Raw genomic sequence first — 13,701 nt, forward strand, 5'->3', positions numbered from 1 at the left:
ATTCTCCGACACGGCCAACTCTGACATTGTACGCGTCCCTGCGTACATTATCCTCCTTCGTGATTTTCACTGGTATAGACTGGAGCGAAGATCAGATTCCTTCTTCTTCCAAAAGAGTTTGTAGCACGCAGTTCATCTGCACCACCACGGCATCCTGACATTGTATGCTTCACTGCATACATCTGCGGACAGAATACAACAATCTGAGGTATCTAAGCTCATTGCTCGGCTTACCTGGCCAAAGTAAGTTCTTCCATAACTTTTGAATACTGACAAGCAAACAATTAAGGCCATGAATTTAACTCTTATAATAACACTAACAAGATCATGGCTGTGAATGAGCCAGTTCAGCATCAGTAGTATCACCATATTCAATCAGGCCATATTTCAACGGAAATGGGGTATGGGGTAGACACATCTCGAACAATTCATTATGAGACTTTAAATGCAACCATCCAAACAGCGTGAAAATAATATTACCATAAAGATACAAACTAGCTTCTAAATGAACCTAACACAGAGATACAGTCAAGTCAAAATATTCTTTATTCAAATTTGCCTAGCAACAAGCACTTTTAAATTGTCAAGCCTTACAAATATTACCTTAATCTAAATATCAGAGCAATTTATTGATTTCTCTTATTTGAAACACATCTTGTATTGAGGTCTCCATAATAAATGGTTTTCCATATTTTATTGCTTTTATGAACATTACCTGCGTACCTAATCATTACTTAAACGTTAAGTATCCCCTAAAAATTTAGTGTTCCCATTCATAGATTTTCTTATTTGATTTCATTGATACCTTGATCCAGCTTTGTTTGCCATTATAATCATTACCTCAAAATTTTGGCTACCTACGATCACAGAAAACCGATTAAATTGGTTTATCCGTTTGAAAGATAACCGCATGCACAATGGCCTCTCACCCGAAATGCGTGTAGGTACGTGTATCATCTCCGTTATCTCATGATTAAAATGTTTGGTAAGTTCGTTAACATATATCTGCCGCCTATAAAAACCGTTGAGCCAGGTCAATTGATTTCAAACCAGATTTATAACATAACCTGAATATTTTGATTAAATTCTGTCATCATTATTTGTGTATTCCTAAACACAATCAATCATTAATTCCTGCCAAAATAGCATGTAACTAATCGACACGTAGCTTTTATTCAAGTTTTAGAATAGGACTACAGTTTACTTATACGAATTTCGAATACGAAAATCATACCAAATCGTAAATACGTACCAAAATTGCATTCCGTTTACTTTACTATTCAAACAAACTTCTCCTTTTTATTCCTTTTGTACGAACTTGTAATATTACACACAATGTATATTGTTAAGAATTAAATAATAAATATTATATTATCGCGTAATTCCAGTAGGTAGTGCTTTCTACGTAAACCACATTGTATTTTTGTTCATCGAGGAAAACCGATTTTATAATTTTTATTAAGAAAAAAAAACAAGAAATTAATGTGATATTTACACACTGACATGACTTTACCTGACGGACACGATCATGACACAATACTTCAAAAACCAAAGAGCTCTCTGAAAGGTCCAAAAAGGTTGAACATGCATGAAATCATTAAAGTAAAGGAGTTCACAACCTGTTTTACAATGTATGCGATGTATGCCAATACGAGAACCTAGTGTAACACGTACTAGTGACAGAATTTCTATTTTAAATCAGACCGCTATACTGAAAAGTTTGCTTATTTCTTTATCTCCAAACAATAAAACAAAATTAATATTAAATGCGTTCGTCTCTAATCATTAAACATCGACAGCTGATTTCGTAAAGATCATAAGGAATATCGTAATCTGTAAAGAGTAGTGCTACGAACAACTTTTGTACTAGTTCCATAACTTCCGTAATAATAGTAGTCAAGAATTATCGCTATTGACAAGATAGAGATTTTATTCCTCACACTAACCATAAAGCATATGCATGACAGAAATAATAATACCAAGACAGAACGAGATAGCCTTCTTGACTTATCAATAGGTGTAATAGAGAAAGCGTTACTCTCCTTTTTTTGCAATAGTCTAATTTTTGCTGCTTTCTACCGAAGAATACTAAGTAACACGTCAAAACTGTATGCATCCTGTCGTAGCCTACACATTTAAGGAAGACAATAATTTATAACATGTTTTTTTTTAAACAGTCGCATTATGTGTGTTTTATTAACTTTTAGATGCACTCGTGTGACATATCTAAAACACATCTTTGAGATCCGAGCGAAAAACTAAAAAAAAAAGAAAATGTGCCAATTTGCGCATTATACATTTTACCAGTAAATTTTTCATTTGTCAGTTTTTATTTGGCAACTAATTTCTTTTCGCATGCGTCAACCAATGCCTACATAAAGTCAACACCAACTTCCAAATAACAGTACCAACATCTTGGCTTTACAACAGACAACACATTTGGTTCCATCACACAGCTAACCTCATCGCCCGGTCCGAAACCTCCTTGAATTGCAGTTACGAATAGGACGGTGCTCTCTCTAGCACCCAGCCCTCAAACGCCCTCTGGACAACTCAGGTTCCGGTTACGACCGCCAATTCATGTGATGAGCCTCTCCAATAACTCAACAACCTATTCTTTCACTGCTGCTGTTATTTTGAAAGGGACATGAACTTCACGTTTTGTCTTGTATGTCAACGTCGTATAACCAAAAGCGGTATACGTAAAGAAATCTATTCCCATAATCTATTATCATGTCTTGACAGATCAACCAATAAAATTCTTCTCAAACTGCTTACTTATAGTTTATCAAAGGACTGTCTCATTTCAAACATAGACAGAGAGAATCATACTATCTTTGCCGTACACTAGTACTAGCACCCAAAAGAAAAGGATGAGTATAGTTTCTTTTGTTCTTATTTACTGACAATTTGGTTTGACCAACTATAGCTCAATGACCTTTTATTAATAATTAGACGCGTGACTTTCATAGTTGACAAAACTAAAATGCAGGCAATATTTAGTAGATGATTGTGACAATCTTGACACATTGGCGTCAGCCGTACGACTTACACAATATAGGTTCAGGAACCTATATTTGATGGCTCACAATCAAGCGCCTGGTGCCATATCTACCTCCCTTTATTTACATCCATGCTATAGCTAGTATTGTTCATGCAATATGCAATATTATATTAACCCATTGAATGATAAGTACGTCAAATTAATAACTGTCCGTTACACATCTATAGTCAGTAGTATCAAATCTAACTCAAAATGGATTTTAATTTACTTCATTATTATTAATCGAATTTAAACTGTTGTGAGACATACTAACATTAACTAATTTCACGATTTAGACACTTGTTTTTTAGTCACTCGCGCGACATGTTTCGGAGAGCCTAGGTCTCCTTTCTCAAGCACTAATAGTGCGAGCAGCGTTCACGACGACCGTGTATTGCGTACACGTGTATTATAATTAATTGAATTAACTCTCAAAATTTATTGACCTCTTGATCTTGACAGATATACCTACATCGCAAACATCCTTCGACTTCGATGGGGTTAAACTCACCATTTAGGTTATTCAAATAGAAACACAATTTTAACGCTTGGTACGTTTTGACCAGTGAATTTTGGACGTCAAGTCATTTTAAGTAATCATAAAGGATGCACCTGATTAAAATTAAGTCGAAACTATCCATCAACAGCCATAAACTTCTTCGTCAGCGGTAAACCTTAAAACTTAAATACGCGATTAAGTCCCATTTTACAATTTAATAATAAACTTCATATCCAAAAATATCACACACACGCCTTCATCATAGACACAAGCTAGCAAAAGAGAAATCATACTAAAAGGCAAGAAAATTTTATTGACAGTGTGTTCGAAACTAATCATTCGTGGCGCTGTAACTTTACACGATAATATTATTGGTCCACGACACAAATTGAAAACGTAAGAATCCACAAAAAAATGTTAAGGAGCATTTTGCTATAAGCAATTCAAATTATGACGATTAGACGGTATTACATGCCCTATTGCCCAGAAATCAGTTAAACATCCTCCCACAGAATACACTGTCTTAACAATTTATTTAAAGTCAACACAACAAATTTCTTTACATACAATCTGACCACAAGGGCTAGAGTATCTCGTATCTATCTATTTCCATCGAGTCACATATTTTCCTAAATAGAACCCATCGCTCTGGCTTTGTGTGGTACACTCAACCGAAACAAATCATAAAAGGATGGAAGCAACTTACGCGATTTCCAACTTTCAGTAACAGTCTGACGACCAGTAAATATGCAGCTCATTTCAGCTTCTGTAAACAAACTAAGGCACCCACGTTTGAGAAACCGCAGCTCCTCTCCGGTCTCGCAGCAACTATCTTCATTCTCCTTGGTGTAAAGGACTGTAAACGTGTTTTAGATTTACAACATTAACAACAACATTTCCACGAAAATTCACACAACATAACATAAAAGTAATGCAAAATATCAGATAAGTATGTCAACTGTCATTTCACTTCAAATATTTTCCTTCACATTATTTCTTTGTTTTCCACCAGCAACAGCATGAGATTTCATCATTTTCTTAGGTTTAAAAACTCTTGACTCAAGGAATGTCAGGGATTTTCAATAACGGTAGTTTTTTTTGGGACCTTCAGTCCACCTTCATTTGGCAAATCGAAGCTTCCATGAGGAATTCCGTAGCGAATTCCATGTGTTCGGCCACTTCTGATGTCGGAATCATGGGCGTATCTTACTATCGGCAGCGCATCAGAACCTTCAATCGTGGATGACGAGGGCTTTCAATGAAATACGATATTCAACTCACAGTCTTTACTACACAAGACTGTTTACAAATCACAGCACGTTACATTTCTTATCCAAAGCAAACCAGTGGATTAGACCCAGGAACCGCCAACGTCGTCATCTCCTCCCGTTCGTGCTCATCAGCAGATAGATTGACAGCCTCACTTCAATTGTTCTGGATTCTATTGTTTAGGCAGCGCCGCAGCGGCAGCGCACTCTATGACGACTTGGCGGAACAACTGCGTCGAACGCCACTCAAGTGTACTGTAACACCCTAGTTTGCTCTATTTGTCAAAGATTGCGCGATAACGCCTATGAAAGGCAATAGATGGCACAATTCAGTCATTCTCCGACATATATTACTTCGTAAAGACCGGCCTTACGAGCACTACGAATGGGGCCAATGCATTGGAGTCACAATCGCATTTAGTTACACCAGCGCAGTGTATTGCTCAACAATTTATAACTATATTTTAAGCAGGTGTTGAAAATAAAGTTACGGTTACTCTGATTAATATTAGCTGAAAATCGTTGAGCATTAGACTTTCCGTTTGCCGCGACATCTATTGTCAGGTAGCAGTACTAAGAGTTCTGGAACTACAAGTATAACATAGCCCATTCTAAGCAATATTGCCATGAAAGCGTTTACCAATAAGAGTAAAACAAAATTGAATACAATATGTATTGAAAATGTTAGCGAAACGTCTGAAAAGCGCGAAACACTTCCGTTGGTTGAATGTTGAATGTATGTGGGTCACCGGTTGTCCATTTTCTATTTTCCAATAATATGGGCCATTTTATTTAATATTGTAACTTTATTTCCTACGTTTAATATGTTATTTGTACTAGTAAAATACTATTAGAAATTTTACGTAGGTACAAAACTTCTTCACGTTACCTATATTTGTATAGTGTATTATTAGTGTAAATATAGTTATTTGTGCAACAAGAGAGGAAAGTTGGTTTTTCTTGCGAGTGTTTATTTTGAGTCCCGAGAAAGCGAAAGATTCTAAGGTAGAATCTTGAGCGTAGCGAGGGACTCAAAAACACGAGATGTAAAATAACTTTGCTCTCGTGTTGCACACATAATTTTTCACCTCAGTAGTGAGAACATATTAAAGGTTAAAATGTATTTCGAATTACACAGAATAAACAGAAAAAAAAAAGTATTATAATATGTACGATACGATACGGGACCGGACCGGACGGGACCGGACCGGACTGGACCGGACCGTACCGTACCGGACCGGACCGTACCGTACCGGACCGTACCGGACCGTACCGGACCGTACCGGACCGGACCGGACCGTACCGTACTGTACCGTACCATACCATAAAAAAAAATGTAATAAAAGTATGAAGTTCATGGCCTTCACTAAATTAAAAAGCTACATTGTTTCACTCCCTGGAGTGAGGAAAGTCGCACTTTCCTCACTCCAGGGAGTGACGAAAGTAGGCTTGTTCGAGCTGCTGAGGTGAAAAATATATCTTATCTTATCTTATTTGACTGTATTTAAAATAAATCACCAGAAGATTAATAGAGGAACGTGGACAGCAATTATTTTTAGACACAATGTCTATTTTAAAACCCGTATGAAACTATAAAGAGTAGGTAATTTGATTGTGACGTCACATGCTAGTGATTCATATAAATTCCATAGTAGCAAAATCGTTTTGACAGTACGTAAAAAGAAACTGAATTGACTAAAAGTCAAATACCCTATTATATTTTTAGCAACAAAAACTAACCTACTAACCTACCTAAAACTAACTTTTTACCTCACACCGTCACGTCACACCGTCATAAGAGCTAAAAAACCAATTAAAGTATAAATTGGCAAAGGTTGGCACGACTGAGCCAGTTACTACAAACATCGCAAAATAAATATTGGCGCCAACACAACCAACATTCCAATTGAAATTGTCGTATCTGGGGCAATATTTTTTTGCTCTCGATTTTTAGGGTTCCGTACCCAAAGGGTAAAACGGGACCCTACTTACTAAGACTCCGCTGTCCGTCCGTCTGTCACCAGGCTGTATCTCATGAACCGTGATAGCTAGACAGATGAAATTTTCACAGATGTATTTATGTTGCCGCTATAACAACAAATACTAAAAACAGAATAAAATAAATATAGTGGGGCTCCCATACAACAAACGTGATTTTTTTGCCGTTTTTTGCGTAATGATACGGAACCCTTCGTGCGCGAGTCCGACTCCACTTGGCCGGTTTTTTTTGGCAGATCTCGATTCAATTTGTGAATAGATAATAGCGTTATGCTGTACAATATTTAATCGTAATTTCACCGTACAATTATGTCCTAAAAAATCTTCCACTGAGACTTCTTCTAACTCAACGGAAATGTAATTTACCTACATACATTTATAGGGTTCCATACCTTAAAAGGAAAAAAACGGAACCCTTATAGGATCACTCGTGCGTCTGTCTGTCTGTCCGTCTGTCACAGCCTATTTTCTCCGAAACTACTGGACCAATTAAGTTGAAATTTGGTACACACATGTACGTTTGGGACCCAAAGAGCCAGTTTTGGGGGCTAAATGAGAAAATTAAAAAATAAAGTTTTTTAAACTATATTGTGTTACATGTCAAATGAAAGAGCTCGTTGTGAGAAGCTCAAATATATTTTTTTGTAATTTTAAAATAAATAGCCAAAAAAATACCATTCCCCCCCTTGAAACTACTGGGTCTAAAATTAAAAAAATACACAAAATAGGACACTCCTATAGATCACAGGAAAACCTATTTGAAATGTGCATTCAAGCGTGAGTCGGACTTAATTACTTGGTTTTTGAAATCAGAATCAGAAGAAATTATTTATTTGCATTGATACAGTATGGGGATGTTACAATACATTAGGTTTACAGTACATGTATCTAGCTTGCATGCAAGCGTGCAAATTTAGTGTCAATGAAATTACATACAATAAATTTAAATCAATATAAAATGTCAAATAGAAATACTTAATTGAAAAAGTTAACATAAGGCATATCACAATACAATTATAAAACTAAGTACTTATGACTAATTTAAATACTGCTGGTATTCGAGATACGACTTTACGCTATAAAAACAACGCTCTAAGAGCCAGTTTGTCAGACTGCGTTTAAAGGCGTTTCCCTCCAGCAGCTTTAGCTCCTCAGGGAGATGATTATATACGACGATGCACATATTAAAAACATTTTTCTTGTATATCATCTTGCGACTTTGAGGGTGATATAAACGGTTCATAACGTTTACCCAGGTTAGCCTTTCAAGAACTTCGCCACGTGTTTTAAAGTACGAGGGATGTGATTTGACAAAATTACATTTCTCTCGAGTATAGACTGGTAAAGGAAGGATTTTTAATTTCTTGAAAAGGGGCACGCAACTATCGTCCTGCCACGAACTACTTATGACCCTGACACACTTTTTTTTGTATTTTAAAGACTCTGTCCACTTCCACTGCGTTTCCCCATAATATCAACCCATAAACAAGGACCGATGATACGTATCCATGATAAGCGGTCAATGCAGCTTCAACGGACACTGTATCCCTTAGCCTTTTGAGTGCAAATACAAAACGACCTAGTTTGTTGCAGATTTTGTCAATATGTGCCTCCCAGTTTAAGTGCTTGTCAACTGTGATTCCGAGAAAATTAAATAAGTCAACTTCATCTACTGCATTATTATTATGGTTTATATTTAATGGTTGATTCGACCCCTACGGATTTTTTAAAGACATTTCACTCACATTTCACATAAAAAAGACATTGTTAAAAATTGTGTAATGTACGGAACCCTTGAAACGCGAGCCCGACTCGCAAGTGGCCGGTTTTTATTTCTCAAACTTACCAAATTTTATCTAAAGCTGACGAAATAAACAAATATACAACAAAATAAAAAATCGGCCCGTTACCACTTTTTAATTTTAACAGTCCGAAATACGAGTTTACTAAACTAGTGCCGCAAAGCCCAGAGGAATGTGCAGAATTTTCCGCGTAGCATGAATGGAATTATAAATGTGGGCTGGATTCCTAGGAGTTTGTGTACAGAGCTGACAACGTTTATTGCTCTAGCTAAAGCTCTCTTTTTCAAAGTGGCTGTAGAATAGGATGATTTAAAAACCGGCTAAGTGCAAGTCGGACTCGCACACTAAGGGTTCCGTACCATTATGCAAAAAACGGCAAAAAAATCACGTTTGTTGTTTTATAGAAAATAGAATAATAATAATAGAATAATATTTATTCAGGCAACACATCATTATTACATTACAAAGATACATTAACAACAACAAGAAAGAAAAAAAAAACAAAGGTGAAAAATACAAAACTAACAGATAAGGATGTGAGGCTGAAATGGTCTCCACTCAGCAATGCAGTTGGCACGACTAAGCGTTGTCAACGGCGCTGGTTTTCTGAAATACCACAATTAATACATATTTTGTCGACAGGTCTGGTCAAGCTGGGCGTGCACTGCGTCACGGGCAAGAAGGTCGCCATCAAGATCATCAACAGGGAAAAACTCAGCGAATCCGTGCTAATGAAAGTACGTATCAATGTTTTATAACTTCGTAGCCATAACCCTTGAAACTCGAACATATTAAAATTATTCACGTATTATAAAGTCAAATAAACGCTCGACATGTTTCGATCCAATTTTCGAGGATCTTCTTCTCGGAGCACCGACTGCACCACCTGTACTAACCGAGTCGAGCGCGTTATTGCGTGTGTGTGTCGAGTTTTACAATTCGACTTAATAATACGTGAGTAATCCGTTTAAAACAATGTTAATACGTTTCGTAGCGGTTTAAGAAGTGTAATACTCCTATGGTAGATGTTGCTAGGCGCATATGAAGGATATGGTGGAGATCTGTTGGCCCAAAACCCTTTTATGCGATAGACTTATATCCGTACCCGTAATATTTGTAATATGTAAATAAAATTAAAACCTGAAACTAACAAAATGCATGAAGACTCTGTGCACGCCCGGATTAAATTTGTCATTGGAATTTAAGTTTTAGCAAGTAAAGGCTTAATAAAATCAATGACTAACTGGCTTAACGGCTGTCATGGAAGCTTAAGGTCATTCTGCAGCGGAATTCTGTCACATACTCGTAATATTGAATTAACACGCGATGTTTTTAACATTAAGGCCGATTTTTAATTTGTTGCCGAATCTTTTTTCGTTACATTTGGATAAACTTTTGCCCGGTTTGAATAGCTCTACATTTCTAAAAAAAATTTACGAAAATATCATAGGTACCTTCGTATCATGTATCATAGAGGAAGATTTTTATAACACACTGTGAAATAGGTATTATAAAGAATAGGTATTAGGGAACTTTATTTATTCACCAAAATGATTAAAATCTGAGGAAACATATCAACAACAAAATAAGGCCTAATTACAAGCACATTTTCTTCATTTTCTATGAAAAGGGACCTTATTGTCGATGGCGCTTACGCCGCACAGCGTCGCGCGGCATTGTATTTATATCGGAGCATCGTTTATAATAGCGTAAGCGCCATCGACTATAAGGTTTATAGGAAATACCACATTTTAGCCAAGGAACAGGTATTAGTTACAGTAGACCCTGAGCCAGGAACAGATTTAGATGACCAATAGCCTCCCTATGATGAACCCTCGTGGACGTCAGCTGCCGCTCCGTTAGTGGGTTGAGGAATGGCAGCCACCGTTAATATTTGCAATGGTTTTTGTTTCAGGTGGAGCGAGAAATAGCAATTATGAAATTAATAGAACACCCGCATGTCCTAGGATTGTCCGACGTTTATGAAAATAAGAAATACCTGTAAGTACTTCTAAAGTCTGTCAAGCCATTTCCGTCAGCAGAAAAAAGCGGCAAATATAAAAAATATAGACGCGAAGGGCTATAGTCCTATAGACAATTTGAATTTCGCGCCTTTTTTCTGCTGACTGAAGTTATATGACCGGCTATATTTTTACACTAGCTGTGCCCGCGGCTTCGCCTGCGTGGAATTCGGTCTGTTTCAGTAAGCGGCTAATTCACCCCTAATTTATCTCCCTGTCCCCTGGAGACAGAACTTAAAGTAAAGTTGACAGATGGATACGCTAGAGGACTGTAGTCCAGATAAAATATTTTACAATTAGGTACCTACCACCAAAGATAGATATAACTCCGTAATAGATGGATACAGTCTAAGGAAAAAACGTGCCTCGAAAATCACGAAAATTTGATTCTCGATCAGATGTCGCTACTACCTTTTGCCTACTCTCGTATAGAGGGCGTTGACGGTTTCGTTTGTTATTACCTAACAATTTTAACGCATATCAGTGAAAGAACATGGGTCAAAATAAAAAAATTATTAATGCAAATAAAAAAGATCATTTATCCATATTTAAATACATTTTATCGTATTTTAATAAATCTTCATTTTTAGTTTTAAAGTGTGTCGATAGATGGCAGTGAATTTACTGTGGTTACAAAATTTACTATGACAGTACCGTTCTATAATATTATATCCTCTTTGCTACCACTAAATAAAATTACACTACAAAATGAACATTTTTTTTGCCCTTATTCAAATTTTTGTCGTGATTTAAATGGCATAGAGTAGTATAGGTGTATTTCGAACGATACAGTACCATTTTTGTTTAACGTCCTTGACTGTACCTATGCAAATCGGGTACACTACATAATTCCGAAATTTTTTATTTCGAATTTTAGAATGTCGAATTTTATCATTCCGATTTTTAAATGCTCGACCCATCAAAATTCCGACTGTCATAATTACGAATGATGAAAATCACGAAGATTTATATTTCCGAAAACCCAAAAAGCCGAATATTGTAAATTCCGAACTACATAATTCCGACTATAACAATTCCGATGGTGGCAAACACCGAATTTAACATTTACGATTTTCAAAATCACGAATTCGGAATTGCCCTTATTCCGAATTAACGTGTTTCCTATTTTAAATATCTCAATTTTTAAATTTCCACTTTTCTGGCAACAGTTCGTTTTCTTGGGGGTCGCAGTTCTAACCTAACCTAACCCACTTCTAGCAACAGTTCGGGTTCGCAGGTTCGCAGTTCTGTCTAATTTATTTATGCCGAATTTTTATGCCAAACATATTTTATGCCGAATTTAACATGATGCGGCACGACAGGTACCCGTAATAATTACTAAAACGTGAGTCTTCATTTGAATATCACGGATTTCATTTTTCCGATCTTGTAAAAAACCGAATTTCTGAATACCGAATTATTTTATTTCCGATCGGACAATGATTTTTCAGAATTTAGGAATTCGGAAAAAAAAATATTTTCGGAAAAGTGTAAAATCGGAACTTTAAGCTTTCTATCAAGTGACAATCGGATTTTAAGTTTTCGGAAATAGCACATTCGTGATTTTATTCCATCGTGTTTTTAAAAATCGTAATTTTGATATTTCGGACTTATAAATAATCGGGATTATGAAAGTCGTGGTTATAAAAATCGGAAAAACATATTTCGGAATATTTGGGTGTTCCCATCAAAATCATGTCATCCAAATCGGTCCTCCAGTCAAATCAGTCAAATGACGCCGGCGGCGGGCAGCGTCTGCCCCTTTTTTTTTCGGAGTTTGAAATGCATCTGCCCCTACGACTTGTTGATGGTCATAGCGAAGCAGACGCTCACGGGGACCTGTAGGCGCTTGAAGCGGAACGGGAAGTTGCTTGGAATGAGAAGGATACGCGGGATGAACACGGCTTCTCCGGCGCCACACTCCGTCAGGATCTGCGCCTACATATGTATTACGTACGATATATTTGGGATCACAATCGAACTCGCGCTGGCTTGCCGTTTCAGCCGAAAGCGAAGCGACCTGCCTGGCTAGAGCGCCACTGAGTCTCTCACCGTGGTTTTTCTCAGTCTCCTGAGACCGTGCCCCTTGTGGCCGCAATGCATTGCGAGACTTTTGCGAAAGATTCGATTTTTTTCGGCAAGGCATGGTAACGCGTTTAAGTCCCAAATCGTTTGACATTTACTGAGTAAGTACCCACCTTCGTGACCATTATTAAGAGGAAAGGGCACGGCCGCTTCTCCATGCAAACGCAGTCTCCATTTTTTTGGTTAAAAACTACCCTATGTTCTTCCACGGGACTCAAACTATCTCTATACCAAATTTTATCTAAATCGGTTTAGCGGTTTAAGCGTAAAGAGAAATTAAAAAAAGTTTTTTCATATTTTTTGTGTTTTCACTCGGGAATGGTATCATTTTGATATCATAAATGAATTCGGCATACCCGATTTATACAAAATCGATACCTAACTTGGCCTAGTAGTTAAAATGATATAGTTATCAAGATAAAGTTTTTAACCGCTTTTTCACCACCATGGGGGATGAATTTTTAAAAACGCTGAAAGTAATTTTCTTGCTTTTTAATATAATAACGTTTTGCAAAGTTTTAAGTTCCTAGCTTAAAATAAAATTTGCACCCCAAGACCCCTTTTCAACCCCCTGAGTGGTTAAATTTCCAAAAACGTCAAAATTAGTTTTTTTGTAATCGTCTATCATACCTTTCTAAGAAGTTTCAAAGCATTTGTAATGGATTCAAACTTTCAACCCCCTTTTAACCCTGTTAGGGGACGAATTCTTGAAAACGCTAAAATCACTTTTCCTGTATTATAATAATATGCTCATTATACAAAGTTTCAAGTAACGCACTCAAAAAAAAATTGATCTCCATACAAACTTTCAACCTCTATTTCACCTCCTTAGGGGATGAATTTTCAAAAACGCTGAAATTAGTTTTCTTGTATTTCAATAATATATCTTCTTACGAAGTTTCAAATTGCTAGCTTAAAATAAATCTTGAACCCCATACAAACTTTCATCCCCTTTTTAACCCCCTTAGGGGTAAAATTTCTCAAA

At 36.7% G+C, this 13,701-nt stretch overlaps 1 protein-coding gene across 1 annotated transcript in view; it reads left to right on the forward strand.

Moving 5' to 3' along the window:
* Window positions 1-13,701, forward strand: part of LOC134753660 (serine/threonine-protein kinase BRSK2) — an 83,292-nt gene that overhangs the window by 4,421 nt on the left and 65,170 nt on the right. Inside the window, exons 3-4 of the mRNA XM_063689601.1 lie at window positions 9,253-9,347; window positions 10,526-10,611. Coding sequence (XP_063545671.1) covers window positions 9,253-9,347; window positions 10,526-10,611 — 181 coding nt within the window. The remainder of the gene's footprint in view (window positions 1-9,252; window positions 9,348-10,525; window positions 10,612-13,701) is intronic.

The sequence above is a fragment of the Cydia strobilella genome, chromosome 27, assembly GCF_947568885.1.
Source record: "Cydia strobilella chromosome 27, ilCydStro3.1, whole genome shotgun sequence".
Classification (NCBI taxonomy): domain Eukaryota; kingdom Metazoa; phylum Arthropoda; class Insecta; order Lepidoptera; family Tortricidae; genus Cydia; species Cydia strobilella.